Source organism: Neolamprologus brichardi, chromosome 14 (genome assembly GCF_056152115.1).
Source record: "Neolamprologus brichardi isolate AB-2024 chromosome 14, ASM5615211v1, whole genome shotgun sequence".
NCBI classification, from domain to species: Eukaryota; Metazoa; Chordata; class Actinopteri; order Cichliformes; family Cichlidae; genus Neolamprologus; species Neolamprologus brichardi.
In genome coordinates, this window is record NC_142117.1 from 9813682 (window position 1) to 9835809 (window position 22128).

At 39.6% G+C, this 22128-nt stretch overlaps 5 protein-coding genes and 1 long non-coding RNA gene across 6 annotated transcripts; all 6 read right to left on the reverse strand.

The window, feature by feature from the left end:
- Window positions 1–1295: 1295 nt before the first annotated feature.
- On the reverse strand, window positions 1296–1948 carry LOC148098801 (uncharacterized). The gene is made up of 3 exons (XR_015720032.1): window positions 1819–1948; window positions 1616–1733; window positions 1296–1484 (listed from the first exon to the last, which is right to left on the reverse strand). It is a non-coding gene; the product is annotated as an uncharacterized LOC148098801 (long non-coding RNA).
- A 6033-nt stretch (window positions 1949–7981) lies between these two features.
- Window positions 7982–9028, reverse strand: LOC102783149 (lysophosphatidic acid receptor 6-like). Its single transcript, XM_087851479.1, has one exon. The coding sequence runs from the start codon at window positions 8906–8908 to the stop codon at window positions 7982–7984; it is 927 nt and encodes a 308-aa protein (XP_087707605.1). The 5' UTR covers window positions 8909–9028.
- Window positions 9029–9634: 606 nt separating this feature from the next.
- LOC148098802 (lysophosphatidic acid receptor 6-like) lies at window positions 9635–10487 on the reverse strand. Its single transcript, XM_087851480.1, has one exon. It carries the CDS (start codon window positions 10485–10487, stop codon window positions 9639–9641), a length of 849 nt encoding a protein of 282 aa, XP_087707606.1. The 3' UTR covers window positions 9635–9638.
- A 1615-nt stretch (window positions 10488–12102) lies between these two features.
- On the reverse strand, window positions 12103–14987 carry LOC148098803 (lysophosphatidic acid receptor 6-like). The gene is made up of 2 exons (XM_087851427.1): window positions 14984–14987; window positions 12103–12947 (listed from the first exon to the last, which is right to left on the reverse strand). The coding sequence occupies exons 1-2, from the start codon at window positions 14985–14987 to the stop codon at window positions 12103–12105; spliced, it is 849 nt and encodes a 282-aa protein (XP_087707553.1).
- A 236-nt stretch (window positions 14988–15223) lies between these two features.
- LOC148098804 (lysophosphatidic acid receptor 6-like) lies at window positions 15224–16512 on the reverse strand. The gene is made up of 2 exons (XM_087851428.1): window positions 16457–16512; window positions 15224–15825 (listed from the first exon to the last, which is right to left on the reverse strand). The coding sequence occupies exon 2, from the start codon at window positions 15752–15754 to the stop codon at window positions 15224–15226; it is 531 nt and encodes a 176-aa protein (XP_087707554.1). The 5' UTR covers window positions 15755–15825; window positions 16457–16512.
- Window positions 16513–17366: 854 nt separating this feature from the next.
- Window positions 17367–18212, reverse strand: LOC102782857 (lysophosphatidic acid receptor 6-like). Its single transcript, XM_006801199.2, has one exon. The coding sequence runs from the start codon at window positions 18210–18212 to the stop codon at window positions 17367–17369; it is 846 nt and encodes a 281-aa protein (XP_006801262.2).
- Between the last annotated feature and the right edge of the window lie 3916 nt (window positions 18213–22128).

The following is a 22128-nucleotide window of genomic DNA, read 5'->3' on the forward strand; positions in this document are numbered from 1 at the left end:
AAATGCAAAACAGAAACCAAAACCTTCACAAAAATAAACTAAGATAAGAATACCAATAAAAAGGTATGTGGCGTGGGTGTGGTCTCTGGCCAGCTGCAGAGGAGGGGTGACGCAGTGAGCTCCCGGGGCGGCGCAGGGGCGGGGTGAACAGGTGTGCTGGGATCTGACAGTGATTGTGTCTCTTTATATGTTGGCAGTGACAGTCGGAGGGGGAGCGGACGTGACAGCAGAGAGAGCGGGAGTGTCTGTGTCCCAGTGAACAATACAAAAACCACAGTGTCAAATAAAAAGTTCTGCTGTCATCATATTCGCTCCAGCATTTGTTTATCGGGTCCAACGTTACAAGGTACAAACCTGAAACCACTGGGTCAACGAGCCAGGTACCCTAAGAGTATGGAAGCCCCGGAGGGCAAGAGCAGAGGAGCCTAGAAAACAAAAAAAAACAAACAAAAACAGGCTCACGACAGGCGCAGGCGGCCAGGAAAACAGTCCCAAAAAAGTTCAGGGGACCGGCCCGGAGGCTGACGGCACAACAGTCCAAACCTGGGCAGTTCAGGGGGCCAGCCGGGAGGTTGATGGCCCAAGAGTCCAGAACCAGGCAGTTCAGGGGTCCGGCCCGGAGGTCGACAACACAAAAGTCCAAAAAACAGTTCAGGAGGCCAACCGCGAAGCCAGCGACCGTGACGGAGCAGGTCTGGAGATCCCTGGGTCCCTCCAGCAGAGACACACAAAGCCTGGTGCGGTTCTCCAGAACCCCCAGCGGGAACAACAGACGAATGACCCAATTTGCAGGTGTCCACATAGGCTTGCTCCGCCCTTTTTTCCACCTTTTAGCTCATCAACCAAGGGACTGGGGCAGCTGCCACTAAGGTATCTCAAAAACAAGGAAAGATTAAATCAGACATACATAACAGTAGTGATGGGCAAATGAAGCTTCATGAAGCACTGAAGCTTTCATCCAATTGGTTCACCCCAGTGCAAAGCGTCTTGAAGCTTCATTTGCTCTAGTAGGACACCTACTGGACGTAAAAATATTAGTTGGCATGAATTTGAAGAGTGTGGCCTTTTGCACACAGCCTGTAAATGTCAACAACAAAAGGAGCGTGTAAACCATGTATATTGTAGTGATGGCAGTATACTGTGTATATTTATACTGGCAGTATGGAAAATGATTATTTGGAAATGCTTAAAATGGAAATGATCATTTACCGTGAGGTGTGGTTGGGGTGTGGACAGTGGTTGTGCTTTTGTAACGTTGAGGTATGGACATCTACACACTGAGGCTTTGAGCCTCAGTCCTGCCCACATTTTATTCTGTAAAAACTAAATTTTCACTGCTTTTATGACCTTTTTAGTGGGGAGAACATAGCTAGGATTTAATGATTTAACAAATCTTTTAAATCCTTTGTCCTCCACAATGCTAAATGGCTGGGAGTCCTCAATCACCATGCTAACCAGGTCTTCATCTATTTGAGATTGTTCTCCTGAGGAAAGACAACAAAAACAAAGCACAAATATAAATATCACACACGTAACTTATTACAGTTGTATAATATTGTTATATAATTTAGTAACATTACTGCATGCTATATTATCATGGCATTTGATGGCTCACCTGGTCTTGCTCCACAATCGGTGTTCCCCTTATTCTCATGCAAAGCTCTGTAGTGCCTAAGCATGGATGAGGTGTTGTTGTTATATCCCAGCTCCCTGGCACATAGCAAACACTTCACCTTGTACAAAAGTAAAGCCGCTTAACATAAATTGTATTGCACCATCAGTATTATGAAAATACATCTTCTGTAGAAATTTACATACCTTGTTGGGAGGAATAAAATCAAAATGTTCCCACACAGGGGAGGACATCCTCCTCTTCTTAGCTGGCTCCATTCTCTCCTGACTTTCTCTCCTCACTCTCATAAACCTCCAAACTCTCTCCAAACTGTCTCCAAACTCTCACTAACCGCAACTCTCCATCAAACACGTACATTTTGAACCGGGCAGCCGGGCAGCGAGGCTTCGGACGTCATCATTTTCAGCTCCTCCCATAAATGAAGCAAGCCTCGATACGCGCATCGCGGAAACGCCCCCTCAATTACTCGACACAAGCTTTGAAGCCTCGATACAGAACGTCACATCACTACATAACAGCATAAACTACAATGTGTGCACTTATTTTAGAGTACAGTATTATGTGATTGCATATGTAAATTAATTCTAAACCAAAATTAATTCTTTATTACCCTGTAAATTAAATCCTATATTTAAAGAAAGGAAAATGTAAGGGTAGTGTGTAAGCCTCTATTGTAACACTGATGTGCAGTAGATATTACCACTGTGTGGCTGTAACTGCAGCCATCACAAGTATATTAAATTATTCTAAAATTAACATTAAAAATCTTTTAACCTTAATTATTTAATTTTAGAACATCCATAAGGTGCACCTGAGGGGATATCTTTAGTTGCCAGTCTTAAGGAACACCAGCACATATCCATTCATGAAAGATGGAGGATCTGGATACTTATTTTACACTTCATAGAGCACTATGGAGAAAAGTGAGTATTTCTTGTACATAAACTAAATCAGTTATAGGTTTTGTTGTTGTTGTTGTTGTTGTTGTTGTTGGTGGTGGTGGTGGTGGTTTGTGTGGCATTTTCACTGTGGCTACATTTAGGCTTCTTGGCCAGAACGTCAGGGACACTGCCCTGTGCTGGCCCAAGTAAAATGATTCCAGTGGCAGTTCCTAAAGTGTGTGTGCTGTGTGATGAAAACAAAGAGGATCAGTCTAAATGTTGGATTTCTTTTTTTTTTTTTTCCCCCAAAGCTTCTGCTCTTGGTATTTGTTTATTTTACAAGAAATCTACAGAAAAGTAAAGTCTTTGTTTATCCAATTTTATGAAATGCAACTGTTTTTGCTTGCAGCCCAACTTCAGGAATAAAGGCAATTTTGGCATCATCAATAGTAGATCAGTGTCCATGTTTAAAGGACTGCCGTAGCACCGGATATGTAAGTATCTACACTTCAATGGATACACACAACAACAATTACAAAACCTAAATATTGGGGGCTGAAAAAAAGCATCGATTTATCAATTTAAGAGTTTTTAAATGTAATTTGTTCTAAAAACAGAGCCGACTTCACAAAGCATGTCTTTATGTGTGTTAACATGTGTATGTGCTGTAACCAAAGACTGATTTGAAGTAATGGATATAATATAATGAATTAATTACTTTTTTGTTACTTGCTTTTTACTTTCAATTATATTTTTTTGATGAATTTTGCTGTCTATGTTCTATGTATCATATGGCAATAAAAAGATTTTTTGAGAAAATTGTTTTGAATCTTTGAATATGCTGAATTTTATACTAAGTAGGAATCTTAACCCAAACGTTAATGGTAATATAACCCTTGTGATGGGTTATATTATTATTATATTGAGTTTCGACTCAATTTTTGGTAACCTCAACTTTAAACATTGGTCAATTTAATCCAATTTTTGGATAGTTATCCTAACCCAATGTGCTGGGTCAAACCAGTAACCCAACCCTGTTAAGTTGAAACAACCCAGCGTTGGCTCGGTCCATATTTGATCCAGCGTTGGGTTACAAATTGGGTCATTTTTAACCCAGCATTTTTTAGTGTGGACTACTTACTGGTATTTGGATTGCCTGTAAAAATGACTGGTTTAAAACAAATCTCAGCGTATTGACATGTTTGATAGCAGGAGGGCTTCCATTTCCAGGCAAAATGGACCAGAAGCACTCGTGTTTCCACAGATCTTTCTTAGTTGCAGGGCACGACTAGGGTGTACTGCTGGAAGCAGTCTGAATTAAAGCTTCCCACAGTTCTTGATCTCCTGCTTAACACAGAGTTAAAGCAGTGACAGTGATAGGTCAGACGAAGGAGTTAGTGTTATGTCACATGCAGACACTCTGGAAATGCTGCCTGTCAGAACTGCAGTCCCAAGCTATCCCCCTGTCCCTCGTGTGTGTTTACAGGCAGGATGTCTAATACATGTTTTTGAGCATTCTCAGTGGATGCAGCCTATGAAGGATGCCATTGATGGCCTGCTAACAAAGAACCTCAGGCAAAAAAGATTTCCTCACCATGAACAGTAGTGATGGGATTTCTGGCTCTTGTTAGAGATCCGGCTCTTTCGGCTCGGCTCACTAAAAAGAGCCGGCTCTTTCGGCTCCGAACCGGCTCTTCAGGTTGTTTCGTTGCTTTAATTAATTTATTATTAACAATAATATAAAATTATGCACAAAAGGAATTACTAATGTAAAAAAAAGTAGTTTTATTTATATATGTTTATATATAAATATATGCGGTGGCCCCTAGAGACAAAACACGTACAAACTCCAAAACACATTTCTAGCATGAACTGAACTTCCAAAGCAGAGCTACTAGATCACTTAAATTACACAATTGAAAGCATATGTGTATTGTTGTGTATTTATACACAAGCACTCATATATATTCAAATAATTAAAAAAAAAAATGTTTACCTGTTACTACCACACACCAAATCTGGCCGTTGGTACTTCCTGGCTTGTGTAGCCACTAGGTAACAAAAGCTCAACACTGCGCCTAGCATCCTGGCACACTTCTGTTGTCTTTTGTACGTGTTTTGGAGTTTGTACGTGCTTTGTCTCTAGGGGCCACCGTAAATATACTTTTATTTATTCACTCCACATAAAATGTAATAAATAAATCATATAATACAAAAACCAACTATTCACATTTCAACTTTTAACTATTTAAATTTTCAGCTTTTTCCTTTTAAACAAATTTAAAGTGAAACAACACAAAACACTGCAAACCACAACACAATTAAATATAAATTAAAATATGAAAACAAAAAGAAGATGCATATTCTCTGTCATATGGGCCTGCATGAATAAACTTCCTGAATCCTTTATCATCTGCAACTGAAAATAGTTGTGGATGATTACCATACCTTTCTAATGTGACGTTGTTGTTCCTGGCTCTCTTTCTCTGTCTCTCCCTCCCGCTCTGTTCCTGTGCTACTGAGTGTAACTACCGCCCCTCCCCCCTCTTCCCAGAGCAAAACACAAGGCTTGCTTGCGAAGTGAAGCGGAAAAAAAGTGCGAGAGAGAGAGTGAGAGAAAAAAAAACAAAACACGGCTGTCGTCGTTCACTTCAAAGAACCAGCTCCATTCGCGTCCGACACATCACTAATGAACAGGCTGCCTCCAGGGATCCCAGTAGCCTCTTACACCCCATCAACAAAGGTCACATCTTGCACTGTGTAGAAGACTAACTTCTGAACACCAGTTCAGAGAAACTCTTGTAGACTCAGCATTTGTTTTTTTGTTTGTTTGTTTGTTTGTTTGGGGGGGGAGAGAAAAACAGAGGGGAAGAGGGACAGTGAGAAAGGGCACTTAAAAAGACAAAAATCTCCTGGATCACCTGTTAAGAGAGGAAAAAAGGAGAAAAAGAGGAAACAAGCAAAAAAGAGAGCAATATAATAAACGCAACACCATCGCATTAATCTAGCTAAGTGTAAACCCATATGGAAAATATATATATAAATCTTATAAAGTTTGTATCTGTCTTGCATGAAACTTGTATGAAAAGCATACAAGAGTGAAAACAGATATAAGATCCCTTGAACAATTATATAAATGAAACTTGTATGTTTTGGATACTTACTAAAACTATATATGAAAGTAATGAGAAAGTGGCCATTTTCATGAGTAAATCATATAAGCCTTATATGATTCACTATATAAAGTAGGCCACATCTTATGCAAGTCTTTTATAAGTTTTTTCTATTTCTTTTCCATATGGGAATAACAGTAAATACTAAATATTGAATGTTGTTGTGCAGCACGCAGGACCACAATGTGCTTTGAGGTAGCAGCCAAGATAGGTGTAGTTTGTGTCTATGAACAGCGTATGCCCGTGTGCACACCTGTGTGGGTCAGTCTGTGGCTGGCTTATTGCAATAGGTTATCAATTATGGAAATTTTACTATGGTTATTTATGGTGATATAAGCTGATTAACAGTCAAGTTCATATTGCATATGAAAAATGTTTGTATATTTTTTTTTACATTTAATACTAAATGGGTGTCTCTCCTATTCTAGTTTTTGTACCATATTTATGCTTCTGTATTTGTATTTGCCATAAAAAGTTGAACTTGATTCAATTCAATTCAATTCAATTTTATTTATATAGCGCCAAATCACAACAAAAGTCGCCTCAAGTCTCAACTTGAGACATCATGTTTGTCTCAAGTAAGCTTATTTCCTAAAATGTTTTAAATTATTAGTGAATGCACTAATTAGTGCATGAATACTGAATAAAACAGCCTGGATTGTTTGTTTTTTTGCGTTTGAAACTTTGTGTCAGGGTCCTTAGGTCCTGGATCCACGGTTTTGAGGGGGTTTTTTTTGAGTTAATGATTTGTTTTGCTTTTAAGAAATGATCTATATTTAGGTCTTTAGTCTAGTTTTGGGTTAGGGTTGTTTTTTTTTGCCTCAGGCACAAACTTTAGTGTTTTTGTGCCTTTTCTAGCTTTTGTTTATTATAATTTTGTTAGTTTGTGATCTCTGTCTGTTCCCCAGTTGTGTCCTATGTCTCTTTGTCTATAATCTCTCTCTGTTGTTTTCTGGTCTCACTGTTTAGTTATGTCAAGTTAGTCTTATCTCCCCAGTAAGTCGTGTCTCTGTGTCTGTTTATCTTTTCGTCTGTGTCTTTGTCTCTGTCTCAGTACTATGTTTCCTGTTCTGTTTTGACAGTCCCCCGTCTCATGTGTGTCATGTTTAGTTTTACTTCCCCTTGTCACACTAGTTAGATTCTGCCAAGCTGTGTTCCCCAAGTGAATCCACTCTGCTTTGTGACCTCGTGTGTATTTACACTCTAAATTCTCCTCAATTCTTTGTCATGTTGTCCCTTAATGCTGTGCGTCATTTGCCTTGTGTGTTCCCCATTTTCCTCGTAGTTCCTTAGTTTCTAAGTTCCCGATTTCTTACTTCCCTGAGTTAGTATCAGTTTAGGTTAGCATCAGCAATATGTCCTGCACGTGGGTCCACTCCATGCCCACTCCACAGCCAAATTATGACACTTTGATGTTGCAGCAATAATCTGTTTATGATGCTTAGAGCCCTGAGAAAGTTCAAAATTGCTTAACTGCTTTCGAAACCTCACGCCCTCTGTGATTTTCCCCACCAGCAAGATCAGCCAGGCGTGTGCAGCTCCATTTCAGACACAGAAATAGGTTTGAAGTTGACCTCAGAGAATAAACCACAGCGAGCAGATGTTGCAAGCTGCTAAAGGCAGCATAGGAGACGATGTTGTATTGAACAAGCCTTGCAATGAAAAGTTGAAACATTTCTGTTAAAAGGTGGTTTATAACCTGTGCTCTACTGGATCTTGTACTCTAGCAGTGACTTCCGGAGGACAAACCATGAGGTTTTTTTTCTTTAGCTCTCCAGCAGATGAAAACAGTCTGCTTCCTCAACTGAACAATGAGCAAAATGTAAAATAGGCTCTCAATCAAAACCCTTTTCTCACACTGTCTTTTTCAACTATTTGAGAAAGACAAGCAGTTACTTTTGTTTTTGTTTTTGTTTTTGTTTTTTTTTTTAGAAAAATCATTCAGGAGAAGGCTTTAGGAGAAAAATAACAGAAGCGCACTAAACTTTGCACATGAATAGATCCAAATAGTCAAACTAAATGTGAAAAAATTAACAAAGGACATTGCGTAAGAAGTTCTTAACAAGTAACCTCTTGAATGTGTAAACTAAAAAAAGCTTTGCAGCTGTCTTTTTTAAGCTTCAGTTTCTAGTACAGCAACCATTCTTTTGGTGGTTGACGCTGTCATGCTGCAGCATAGGTCTAAATAAAACACGAAACCACTACTTCAACTAGCCTTTTCACCATCTGTCTCACACGCAAAGCTTCACAAACATGTTAATGTTGGTTTATTGGTGAAACCAATAGCAGGTCTTTTATCTACAGTTCTCATTTTTCTTCCAGAAGGAGTCAAAAGAAAAGTAATACAGCAGAGGATCCAGACAGCAGTTAGAAACAGTAAGACACACCAGCGGCATGATTTCTTGGCCATGTGCAGCCATTCCTATAGGCACAGGTAAGAACATGGCAAACAAAACCAAGTTCATGACAAAGATCAGCATAACTTTCATCTTGTTGCTGACCTTTGCAGAGTCACTGAGATGTCTGTGCAGAGTCCAAGACACCATAACGGTGCAAACAATGTTGACTGTTAGCATTGTGACCAGTAACACAATCTGAAGGTAAATAACTGCTAATCGAGTTTTACTCAATAAAAGCTTGTAAGAGTCATAAGATTTAAAACAGGTACGTTGAGTGTGGTTCTGCAAATGTTCTAGAAAGTCCAAACTCTCTGGGATATTCACCACCAGCATAAAACTCCAGACGAATGCTGCTCCTTTCCAGGCATTGGACGAGGTTCTTAAATGGCGTGACCTCAGAGGATAAACCACAGCCAGCAATCTGTCCACGCTGATGAAGGTGATAAACATAGCGCTGGAACGGATGTTGTCACGAAAAAGCATCGTAATGATGAGGCACGCCATATTGCCCAGATGCAAGGTGCCTGTGGCATGAAAGTAGATCCTCATGGGCAAAGAGATGATGAGTAGCAGGTCTGAGAATGCCAGGTTGACCATGAAGACAGCGTTTGGTGATTTGAGGCTGTGGCGGCGAAGAAGAATCCACAGTGCTACTGCATTGAGAGGCAGACCTATCACCATTACGCAGCCAAAGACCCCAGCGTAAACCTGTTCACCTTCTGTGGTGCTGTTTGATGTGTTCATGATGAGAAAAGACGTTCTTTTTGGTCCTTTATGAAGTATTGCAGCCAAGCAGCGAACATGTCCTTCTGTGCTGTTCATCTGTGCTACGTGAGGGGAGCTAGTATGGAACAGGAAACTCTGGTTGTGGTTGCTGACGTAAATGAAGTTTGCTGTTTTCAAATGCAACACATGACACACCAGCTGTGATTAACAACTCTTCTCATTAGGATATAAATTATGGCAAGATGAAAGTAAGAGATGATAATGACCAACAGCAGGTCTAAAATAATCACATTGCCCCAGCATAAAACTGCAGCTGAGCACAACACTCACACATGTATCTTTGTGGTTTTTAGCTGTGTCAAGTGAGATGACTGGAGAGGTTAAAAAGTCAAGTATTGCAACAGGAAATGTAATGATACAATCTAACAGTCGTATCACTTACGTAAAAGAATAAAACAATTTGTTTTTCACATGGTTTAGAATTTTTTTTAATTAATATCTTCTTATACAAAAAAACAAACATAGTTTTATAAGATCTAACAAAGTTTAGAAATAATTGACACGAATGGTTATTAAGGAATAAAAAGCCAGGGATCAAATTTCATAGTAGAACTTGTAATAAACGCAATAATAAACTGTTTAACAAGTAGGTCTTATCAATTTTTGTTCACTGCTGCAAGATGCTTTATATTTATGGTATATATATATATATATATATATATATATATATATATATATATATATATATATATACAATCACTTTTTTTGGAAAATTGGAAAACCATAATATGACTTGAATTATAAGTTGAAATAGCATGTCCTAAGGTCACTGCTCTCTTGTCGGATCCGCATCTTCTTTTTTCTTCCAGAAGCCATCAAAGGAAAAGTAATATAAGAATGGATCTAGACAACAGTTCACAGCACTGAGACATATCAATGGCTTTAATTCAGTAGGTTTAACTGTAACTACACCTACTGACAAAGGTAGGAAACAGATAGTAAACAAAACCACGTTCATGACAAATATCAGCATTACGTTCATCTTGTTTTTGATCTTTGCAGAGTCACTGAGATGTCTACGCAGTACCCAAGACACCATAACGGTGCAAACAATGTTGACTGCTAGCATTATGACTATTAACACAAGATATACAAATGCTATACCTTTAGTTAAACCTGGTCCCCTTTCAAGACTGAAATCAAAACACCAACTGTCGTTGGCACTTTTTGGAAAGTCCAAAGTCTCTGGAACATTCAATACCAGCATAAATAGCCAGACCACTGCTGCTCCTTTCCAGGCATTGGATGAAGTTCGAAGATGGCGTGACCTCAGAGGATAAACCACAGCCAGAAGTCTGTCCACGCTGATGAAAGTAATGAAGAAGGCGCTGGAGCGGAGGTTGTTGCGAAAAAGCATTGTGATGAATTGGCACGCCATATTGCTCAGAGGCCAGCTGCGGGTGGCGTGAAAGTAGATCCTCATGGGCAAAGAGATGATGACCAGCAGGTCTGATACTGCCAGGTTGACCATGAAGACAGCGTTGGGCGATTGGAGGCTGTGGTGGCAAAGAAGAATCCACAGTGCGACTACGTTGAGAGGCAGACCTATCACCATAATGCAGCCAAAGACCCCAGCGTAAACCCTGTCCTCTGTAGTGACATTTGATGCGTTCATGATGAAGTTTCTGCCTCCTTTATTAACTGAAGCTGAAGCAGCTGAGCAGCAAACCTTCCACTCTCTGATGATTATCTGTGTGAAGTGAGGGTAGATTAGACTAGGGAGTGTGAAATATTGCAACAGGAAATCTGGTGGTGCAATTCAATCGTGGCCACTGACGTTAATAGTTATAACATTTTTAAATGAAACAAATAATAAACACACTTTTTTATACAATCTGACAACATTTAGAACCAATACTATTAACATCCGTGGCCTAGGTTAACTGTAAAAGCTGTATTTTTCCCAACTCCCAATGAAAAACAGGTAGCATTAAAAACAGTTTTTACCATTTTCTTTTTACTATTTTACAGCCATAAACTAGTTTTTGAAAAAGACAAACCGAACAGGCTGCAGGTCTACACCAACGCACAAAAGTGTTTCCACAGTTACGGAGCCAGCTATTTCCTTTTTTTCCCAGTAGTTGTGTTATGAGCTCTCGATTTGGATTTTGCATAGAGACATGTAAACTTGAGACTTCCTGTTTTTCACAAATAAGCTTATTTCATAAAATGTTAGAAATAATTAGCAAAAAGTGAATGAATTCTCATAAAACAGCCTAGATTCTTTTGCTATTTAAAGCTTTGATGATGCAGATTAACCTTTTTATGACTCTTAGAGCCTTGAGAAATTCAAGATTGTTCAAACGCTTTCAAAAACTCACATTGTCTGTAGTTTCTCCACCAGCAAAATGAGCCAGACGAGCGCAGATGCTTTTCAGGTACAGGATTAGGGGCTAAGATGGCATAGCGTCAAAGGAAAAACCACAGCCATCAGATGTTCCAAGCTGATTACGGGATTAAGTTGCCACTGAGAGGATGTTGTTAAAGAGCATTGTGATGAACAGTGTGTGAAGAGTTAAAAAGTTTCAGTTAAATTGTGGTTTGTTTTACGTGCTTGACAGTATCTTGTTCTGCGGTATGGAAACTCTCCAGCAGATAAAGACAGATTGTTTCCTCAGTCGTCAAGCGTACAAAATGTACAATAAATCAGCTACAGTCCTCAAGCTTTAAATTTAAAGAATAGTTTTATGAAACTGTGAGGCTAACAAGTCTTTTCTCTATGTATCCCACTGCCTAAGCTTCACAAGTACATTTAACTGACAATTATTGTTGAGTTACTGGTGAAAAAGTTGTTCGATTTTATTTATATAGCACCAATTCACAACAACAGTCACCCAAAGGTGCTTTATATTATAAAATAAGGAACCCACAATATTAGAATGAAACCCAAAAAATTCCATGACTGAACCCCCTCTGAACAAACGTGTGGTAACAGTGGGTAGAAAAAAAGTCCCTTTTTAACAGGAAGAAACCTCTTACAAACCCAGGGTCAGGGAGGGCAGCCATCTGCCACAAATCATTTTGGGGTGAGTGGAAAGACAAGGAAGCAGAGAGAAGCAAGTCAAAAGACACACAATAGTACAATTAGCTCAGTTTCAGAATTTAGGAATTCAGAAAATATGCTTGAACTAAATGAGCATTTTGTGCAATAACAAGTTAGTTCACCAAAAAAAAGAGAAAAAATTCATGTCAAAAAGAAAATTTCACCTCAAAAATATCATGTCCAGCATCTACATTTCTCCTCCCTTCATTGCATCTTCCTTTTTCTTCCAAAAGGAGTCAAAAGAAAAGTAATACAGCAGAGGATCCAAACAGCAGTTCACAGCAGCAAGACATACAAGTGGGTTTAAATGAGCAAAACTTTTTGTGGCTAAACCTATTTGCACAGGCAAGAAACAGATCGTGAATAAAACCAAATTCATGGCAAAAATCAGCATTACATTCACCTTGTTGTTGATCTTTGCAGTGTCACTGGGACGGTTGCATAAAGTCCAAGACACCATAACAGTGCAAATAATGTTGACTGCTAGCATTGTGACGATTAACACCATATACAGATAAATAACTTCTGATCGTGTTGCACTCATAGAACCAGTTCCAAAACAACCGGTATTGTTTCTGTTTTTAAAATGTTTTAAGTCCATAAACCTTGGGACATTCATTAAGAGAACAATTAGCCAGACTACTGCTGCTCCTTTCCAGGCATTGGATGAAGTTCGAAGATGGCGTGACCTCAGAGGATAAACCACAGCCAGCAGTCTGTCCACGCTGATGAAAGTAATGAAGAAGGCGCTGGAGCGGAGGTTGTTGCGAAAGAGCATTGTGATGAATTGGCACGCCATATTGCTCAGAGGCCAGCTGCGGGTGGCGTGAAAGTAGATCCTCATGGGCAAAGAGATGATGACCAGCAGGTCTGATACTGCCAGGTTGACCATGAAGACAGCGTTGGGCGATTGGAGGCTGTGACGACGAAGAAGAATCCACAGTGCGACTACGTTGAGAGGCAGACCTATCACCATAATGCAGCCAAAGACCCCAGCGTAAACCCTGTCCTCTGTAGTGACTGATGTGTTGTCTGTGAAGGTTCTCAGTCATCCAGGTCATCGTAGTCAAAGGAGCTTGCAAAGAAAAGCGTCTGGACTTCTTTAAGTTACTTGAAGACGTTTCACCTCTCATCCGAGAGGCTTCTTCAGTTCTAAGGTCAAATGGTGGAGAGTCCCAGGTATAACCCTAGTGGGAGTGTCCCCCCACAGAGGGACAAAAGGACCTAAATGGGCGTTTTTAAAGTCAGCAAAGAGGCACAGAAAAGAAGATCAGACACCAGCGAGGGAGGATAAGAAGGACAGGCGCAACAACATTGTCATCCCCTATGTAGCCGGTGTATCAGAGAAACTCAGGAGGGTTTTCTCCAAGCATGACATCCCGGTGTACTTCAGACCCAGCAACACACTCAGACAAAAACTGGTTCACCCGAAAGACAAAACGCCAAAACACAGACTTAACAATGTGGTGTATGCCGTACAGTGCAGCGAGGAATGCCCAGACCTCTACATTGGAGAGACCAAACAGCCACTTCACAAGCGCATGGCACAACACAGAAGAGCCACCTCCACAGGACAAGATTCAGCTGTCCATCTGCATCTTAAGGATAAAGGACACTCTTTCGAGGATGCCAATGTTCACATTTTGGACAGAGAGGACAGATGGTTTGAAAGAGGAGTGAAAGAAGCCATCTATGTCCACTGTGAGCGACCATCTTTGAACAGAGGCGGTGGTTTACAACACCAACTCTCTGCCATCTATAATCCAGTTTTGAGATCCCTTCCCAGACGCCTTAAGGCCCACTCACACCCTGGGCCATCTGACCTCAGGAATTCGCATGATAAGGTGGGGCCAGATTTCACAATGAACTCACCCGAAACTCTGGCTGATTGGGACCCACACCCAGTTCCACACCTTGGCTCAGGCGATGACTGACGTGTTCATGATCACAGAAGAGATTTTTCTGTTCTTTATGAAGTATTATAGCTGAGCATTCAAAGTTCCTCTCAGTGCCGTTTATCTGTGTGAGGTGCGTTGAGGAAAGTCTTTAAAGGTAAATTATGAAGTGGCACAGGAAATTTGTAGACTCATCTCAAGAGTTGTGGTTGATGACGTAAATTGAGTTTTTCTGTGTGGTGTATGCTATAATTAAATCCAAATGTTGTTATACCTCAAATAAATATATCTTAACTATCTCAGATAGTTAGATCTTAACTATCTCAGATAGTTAAGATCTAGCTCACATTAATGGTTATTATGAATTAAATATATATGTTACATCTCCTGTCTAGGGCTAACTGTAAACATTGCTAGTTGTGTGATTCCTTCCACCCCACTTCCTCTAACAGAAATCGTTAATCAGTGTTCAGAGAAAAACTGTCATTACATTCAGATATAAACCAAGCTTGAAAAACCAAACACACGTTCACTTATCAACATTAAACTTCCTTAGCAAGAAACCTAAAATTCTATGGATTACAAATAAGAAACAAAAATATAACTGAGGGGAACTGTTTAACAAGAAAAGCTTTTCATTTAAACTAAACTGCTGCTAGATGCTCTTTATCCACAATGCAATATTATATGAATAGATATGTACAGTTGCAACTAATTCAATAAATGGACACGATGTTACAATCCCTGATAATGCATTGCTTCAAATCGAAGTCTTGAGGGATGGCTACTATGAGGAGTGTGTTTAATGAAAAATTGCACCCAAGCACAACATTCACAGTTTCCTCTAGTGCAGTTTGTGTAGGTGAAATAAGATAAGACTATGGAGGGTAGAAAGTAAAAGCTACAACAGGAAGTTTGCTGAGGTACTTCAAGAGTTGTGCCGCAAATTAATCAGGCAGTTTTATCTTATTACACATCAGCTTTTATAAGATCTGACGTAGTTTACAAAACCACTCACACAGTTATGACATGGTTGTAATAAAATAATATTATAAATAATTCGTTTGTGGTACATCCCGAATCTATGCAAAATATAGACATGTTGTGACATGTGACTCCCATGTTTTTTAAAAGTCCAAAGAGTGACCACAGAATGAACTGTGTAATATTTACACATTGTGAGTTATACTTATAGCTGTTATTTAGTGGTCAACTAACATTTATACAACTTTCATATTTTTTTAAATAAAATTAGTGTTTTTTGGATCAGTGGCACAAATCTGTTTAATGTGCAAATAATGTATTTGCTAGAGGACCCTGCAAATATGAGGGTTTACCATCCAAAAGTGACCACATACAATATCAACTCGTCAGAGAGTCTGTATTTAACTTTTCAATGTTATTATTGTAATTTTAGTGCTCTGTATTGGCTAGTAAAATTTCCTGTTTGTCCCTTTCAAGACTGAAATCAAAACACCAACTGTCGTTGGCACTTTTTGGAAAGTCCAAAGTCTCTGGAACATTCAATACCAGCATAAATAGCCAGACTACTGCTGCTCCTTTCCAGGCATTGGATGAAGTTCGAAGATGGCGTGACCTCAGAGGATAAACCACAGCCAGAAGTCTGTCCACGCTGATGAAAGTAATGAAGAAGGCGCTGGAGCGGAGGTTGTTGCGAAAAAGCATTGTGATGAATTGGCACGCCATATTGCTCAGAGGCCAGCTGCGGGTGGCGTGAAAGTAGATCCTCATGGGCAAAGAGATGATGACCAGCAGGTCTGATACTGCCAGGTTGACCATGAAGACAGCGTTGGGCGATTGGAGGCTGTGGTGGCGAAGAAGAATCCACAGTGCGACTACGTTGAGAGGCAGACCTATCACCATAATGCAGCCAAAGACCCCAGCGTAAACCCTGTCCTCTGTAGTGACATTTGATGCGTTCATGATGAAGTTTCTGCCTCCTTTATTAACTGAATTGCAGCTGAGCAGCAAACCTTCCACTCTCTGATGATTATCTGTGTGAAGTGAGGGTAGATTAGACTAGGGAGTGTGAAATATTGCAACAGGAAATCTGGTGGTGCAATTTGATCGTGGCCACTGACGTTAATAGTTATAACATTTTTAAATGAAACAAATGATAAACACACTTTTTTATACAATCTGACAACATTTAAAACCAATACTATTAACATCCGTGGCCTAGGTTAACTGTAAAAGCTGTATTTTTCCCAACTCCCAATGAAAAACAGGTAGCATTAAAACCAGTTTTTACCATTTTCTTTTTACTATTTTACAGCCATAAACTAGTTTTTGAAAAAGACAAACCGAACAGGCTGCAGGTCTACACCAACGCACAAAAGTGTTTCCACAGTTACGGAGCCAGCTATTTCCTTTTGTTCCCAGTAGTTGTGTTATGAGCTCTCGATTTGGATTTTGCATAGAGACATGTAAACTTGAGACTTCCTGTTTTTCACAAATAAGCTTATTTCATAAAATGTTAGAAATAATTAGCAAAAAGTGAATGAATTCTCATAAAACAGCCTAGATTCTTTTGCTATTTAAAGCTTTGATGATGCAGATTAACCTTTTTATGACTCTTAGAGCCTTGAGAAATTCAAGATTGTTCAAACGCTTTCAAAAACTCACATTGTCTGTAGTTTCTCCACCAGCAAAATGAGCCAGACGAGCGCAGATGCTTTTCAGGTACAGGATTAGGGGCTAAGATGGCATAGCGTCAAAGGAAAAACCACAGCCATCAGATGTTCCAAGCTGATTACGGGGATGAAGTTGCCACTGAGAGGATGTTGTTAAAGAGCATTGTGATGAACAGTGTGTGAAGAGTTAAAAAGTTTCAGTTAAATTGTGGTTTGTTTTACGTGCTTGACAGTATCTTGTTCTGCGGTATGGAAACTCTCCAGCAGATAAAGACAGATTGTTTCCTCAGTCGTCAAGTGTACAAAATGTACAATAAATCAGCTACAGTCCTCAAGCTTTAAATTTAAAGAATAGTTTTATGAAACTGTGAGGCTAACAAGTCTTTTCTCTATGTATCCCACTGCCTAAGCTTCACAAGTACATTTAACTGACAATTATTGTTGAGTTACTGGTGAAAAAGTTGTTCGATTTTATTTATATAGCACCAATTCACAACAACAGTCACCCAAAGGTGCTTTATATTATAAAATAAGGAACCCACAATATTAGAATGAAACCCAAAAAATTCCATGACTGAACCCCCTCTGAACAAACGTGTAGTAACAGTGGGTAGAAAAAAAGTCCCTTTTTAACAGGAAGAAACCTCTTACAAACCCAGGGTCAGGGAGGGCAGCCATCTGCCACAAATCATTTTGGGGTGAGTGGAAAGACAAGGAAGCAGAGAGAAGCAAGTCAAAAGACACACAATAGTACAATTAGCTCAGTTTCAGAATTTAGGAATTCAGAAAATATGCTTGAACTAAATGAGCATTTTGTGCAATAACAAGTTAGTTCACCAAAAAAAAGAGAAAAAATTCATGTCAAAAAGAAAATTTCACCTCAAAAATATCATGTCTAGCATCTACATTTCTCCTCCCTTCATTGCATCTTCCTTTTTCTTCCAAAAGGAGTCAAAAGAAAAGTAATACAGCAGAGGATCCAAACAGCAGTTCACAGCAGCAAGACATACAAGTGGGTTTAAATGAGCAAAACTTTTTGTGGCTAAACCTATTTGCACAGGCAAGAAACAGATCGTGAATAAAACCAAATTCATGGCAAAAATCAGCATTACATTCACCTTGTTGTTGATCTTTGCAGTGTCACTGGGATGGTTGCATAAAGTCCAAGACACCATAACGGTGCAAATAATGTTGACTGCTAGCATTGTGACGAATAACACCGTATACAGATAAATAACGTCTGATCGTGTTGCACTCATAGAACCAGTTCCAAAACAACCGGTATTGTTTCTGTTTTTAAAATGTTTTAAGCCCATAAACATTGGGACATTCATTAAGAGAACAATTAGCCAGACTACTGCTGCTCCTTTCCAGGCATTGGATGAAGTTCGAAGATGGCGTGACCTCAGAGGATAAACCACAGCCAGAAGTCTGTCCACGCTGATGAAAGTAATGAAGAAGGCGCTGGAGCGGAGGTTGTTGCGAAAGAACATTGTGATGAATTGGCACGCCATATTGCTCAGAGGCCAGCTGCGGGTGGCGTGAAAGTAGATCCTCATGGGCAAAGAGATGATGACCAGCAGGTCTGATACTGCCAGGTTGACCATGAAGACAGCGTTGGGCGATTGGAGGCTGTGACGACGAAGAAGAATCCACAGTGCGACTACGTTGAGAGGCAGACCTATCACCATAATGCAGCCAAAGACCCCAGCGTAAACCCTGTCCTCTGTAGTGACTGACGTGTTCATGATCACAGAAGAGATTTTTCTGTTCTTTATGAAGTATTATAGCTGAGCATTCAAAGTTCCTCTCAGTGCCGTTTATCTGTGTGAGGTGCGTTGAGGAAAGTCTTTAAGGGTAAATTATGAAGTGGCACAGGAAATTTGTAGACTCATCTCAAGAGTTGTGGTTGATGACGTAAATTGAGTTTTTCTGTGTGGTGTATGCTATAATTAAATCCAAATGTTGTTATACCTCAAATAAATATATCTTAACTATCTCAGATAGTTAAGCTCTAGCTCACATTAATGGTTATTATGAATTAAATATATATGTTACATCTCCTGTCTAGGGCTAACTGTAAACATTGCTAGTTGTGTGATTCCTTCCACCCCACTTCCTCTAACAGAAATCGTTAATCAGTGTTCAGAGAAAAACTGTCATTACATTCAGATATAAACCAAGCTTGAAAAACCAAACACACGTTCACTTATCAACATTAAACTTCCTTATCAAGAAACCTAAAATTCTATGGATTACAAATAAGAAACAATAACTGAGGGGAACTGTTTAACAAGAAAAGCTTTTCATTTAAACTAAACTGCTGCTAGATGCTCTTTATCCACAATGCAATATTATATGAATAGATATGTACAGTTGCAACTAATTCAATAAATGGACACGATGTTACAATCCCTGATAATGCATTGCTTCAAATCGAAGTCTTGAGGGATGGCTACTATGAGGAGTGTGTTTAATGAAAAATTGCACCCAAGCACAACATTCACAGTTTTCTCTAGTGCAGTTTGTGTAGGTGAAATAAGATAAGACTATGGAGGGTAGAAAGTAAAAGCTACAACAGGAAGTTTGCTGAGGTACTTCAAGAGTTGTGCCGCAAATTAATCAGGCAGTTTTATCTTATTACACATCAGCTTTTATAAGATCTGATGTAGTTTACAAAACCACTCACACAGTTATGACATGGTTGTAATAAAATAATATTATAAATAATTCGTTTGTGGTACATCCCGAATCTATGCAAAATATAGACATGTTGTGACATGTGACTCCCATGTTCTTTAAAAGAGTGACCACAGAATGAACTGTGTAATATTTACACATTGTGAGTTATACTTATAGCTGTTATTTAGTGGTCAACTAACATTTATACAACTTTCATATTTTTTTAAATAAAATTAGTGTTTTTTGGATCAGTGGCACAAATCTGTTTAATGTGCAAATAATGTATTTGCTAGAGGACCCTGCAAATATGAGGGTTTACCATCCAAAAGTGACCACATACAATATCAACTCGTCAGAGAGTCTGTATTTAACTTTTCAATGTTATTATTGTAATTTTAGTGCTCTGTATTGGCTAGTAAAATTTCCTGTTTGTTCGTAATACTCAATGATGTTTTGTGTTCTTATGATAGTACAGTTTTACTTCAAGGACTGATGCTATTATGCATATTTTCTATGGATGATGAGGAATAGCAAATTCCAATCTTGTGTTTTCATGCTAGCTAAAAGTAAATTTCCAAATATTTGATAATACAAGATCTGAAAGTAGAAGTAGTAGAAAGTAGAGCTGCTGCTGCTCCACATCGAAAGGAGCCAGTTGAGGTGGTTTGGGCATCTGACAAGGATGCCCCCTGGGCGCCTCCTGGGTGAGGTGTTCCAGGCATGTCCCACCGGGAGGAGGCCCCGGGGCAGACCCAGGACACACTGGAGAGATTATATCTCTCGGCTGGCCTGGGAACGCCTTGGTGTTCCCCCGGACGAGCTGGAGGAGGTGGCTGGGGAGAGGGAGGTCTGGGCCTCTTTGCTTAGGCTGCTGCCCCCACGACCCGGCCCCGGATAAAGCGGATGAAGATGGAAGATCTGAAAGTACAAGATTTTTTATTAATAGGTCTGCTAGTTTAGATTATGAGGAGAAAATATTATATTTGTTGTTAATATTGCTTACATCCTTTATGTATTCTTGTTTTAAGGGTGTCATATTAATTTAATATAGGCATTCAATTTGATTTACTGTTGTTCTGCTAATCATAGCAGGTTTCAGTGTCGCACTTGTGTTTTTCAGTAATAAACAGGCTCTGTTGACCACCAATATAATATTTATTTTTTCTTCATTCTTTTGGAAAGCACTGTAAACTATTTACCATGCAACTGATCTGGTATTAAACTACAGTACACATTATTAAAATCTATGTGAGACTGAACTCTCCGTGCCCTACTCTCTGACCGGAGTCCCTGTTCGTAAAGGAGTTACCAAACCAGCTTCCCAGTGATATTTGCTCTGAGATCCCTAAGCATCTCTTGGGCACAGCAAAAATAAGTTGTAAACATATTGGCTTATTGTCCACTTTTAATGCAGTAAACTTGTTTCTAAACTTGCAGCTGGGGCTTTTTATATACTTTATAGCCTTAAATGTGCCTCTCTATTGTGTTCTACTCTCTTCTGGAACGCTGATAATGTAAAACAAGCCATGCAAATGTGTCCTCTGCATTGATCTGAATGGAAGATAACCTTAACCAGAGCAACAACTACCACGGTGATAAAACCAGCCTGACATTATGAACCTGTGAAACATGCCACTGCTTGCCATGTACGTGGGTTTCATCAGCGCTCACTTAGAGCAAATTGCAAGACAGAGATGTCTGCAAGTGATACTGAAGATAATATTTGAACCAGAACCTCTCTGCTAAAGTTCATGCAACCAAAGTAGAGTTGGCTAACATGACTAGCATTCAGCTCTGTGCTCATAATTTTATCACGTCTGCTGCCACACTGGCTGACTTGAACATTGCAATTGCTGTCACTGCTGCTGCTGTCTGCAATTGAAAAGTCAGTGAGACAGCTCTGCAGTACAGTAAATCAAACATTTTACAGCAAACATAAACTCACTTAGACAGTAAACCTTACTGCAGTAGCTATGAAACAAAAAAAACAACAACTGAAAAACAGACACTGCTGCATATCAATCATTGATATCTAGACATCTGTCTGCCCACATATTTGCATCAACATCACAGCAAATGTCAGCTCTATCGATGCATCGGGGAAAGTATCTTCTGGAGTGTCAAATCCACCCTCTGCAGGACTCTGCTGTGATGTCATCACAAGCTGCATCCATAGCTACTAGCAGGGTCATTTGGGTATGTGGATGCCTGTCATATACCTTCCACCTCCAGGAAGAGAAAAACTCCTCAATTGGATTTAGGAATGGAGTGTAAGGAGGAAGAAACTCCATAAGCATCCTGTCGTGTGCTGCAAACCACTGCCTGACTACAGCAGAGTGATGGAAGCTAACATTATCCCAAACCACTACATACATTGTCTGATTGTCACCAGGATCATCCCATTTTGTGGGATTAGGTCCCTACAAAGAGCGTCCAGAAAAGCCAACAGGTGTTGTGTATTGTATGCACCAATACGAGGAATATGGGTGTGAACGCCATTTTCTGAGATTGCTGCACACATTGTAATATTTCCTCCTCGTTGGCCTGGGACATCAGTGGTGGCTCTTTCTCCAATGTGATTTCGTCCACGCCGTCTGCCTTTTGCGAGATTGAATCCCGCTTCGTCAAGATATACAAACGTGTGCAGGGGCTCCCTGGCCTCCAATTCCAGGATACGCTATACAAAGGATGAGAATAAAAAAGTCTCTAATGGTGCATTTGGCACAACAGATTGTACAGTTTGAATTGTAAATAGGATTACAGTAACATGCATAAATGTAAGTGCAGTACATGGCCTAAACTTTTACAGTAAACAGAGGTACATATGCAAACATGTTTTACCTGTACATACTGGTGACGGAGCTCCTTCACTCGATCACTGTTCCGTTCAAATGGTACTTTGTACAATTGCTTCATGGACATTTCATTCCGTCTGAGGACTCCGTCTATGGTGGAAATTGATATTGACTGAATATTTCGAAG

What these genes read in the sequence shown, in the direction of transcription:
- LOC102783149 (XM_087851479.1), bottom strand. Translation starts at nt 8,908, where the DNA reads ATGAACAGCACAGAAGGACATGTTCGCTGCTTGGCTGCAATACTTCAT.
- LOC148098802 (XM_087851480.1), bottom strand. Translation starts at nt 10,487, where the DNA reads ATGAACGCATCAAATGTCACTACAGAGGACAGGGTTTACGCTGGGGTC.
- LOC148098804 (XM_087851428.1), bottom strand. Translation starts at nt 15,754, where the DNA reads ATGAACGCATCAAATGTCACTACAGAGGACAGGGTTTACGCTGGGGTC.
- LOC102782857 (XM_006801199.2), bottom strand. Translation starts at nt 18,212, where the DNA reads ATGAACACGTCAGTCACTACAGAGGACAGGGTTTACGCTGGGGTCTTT.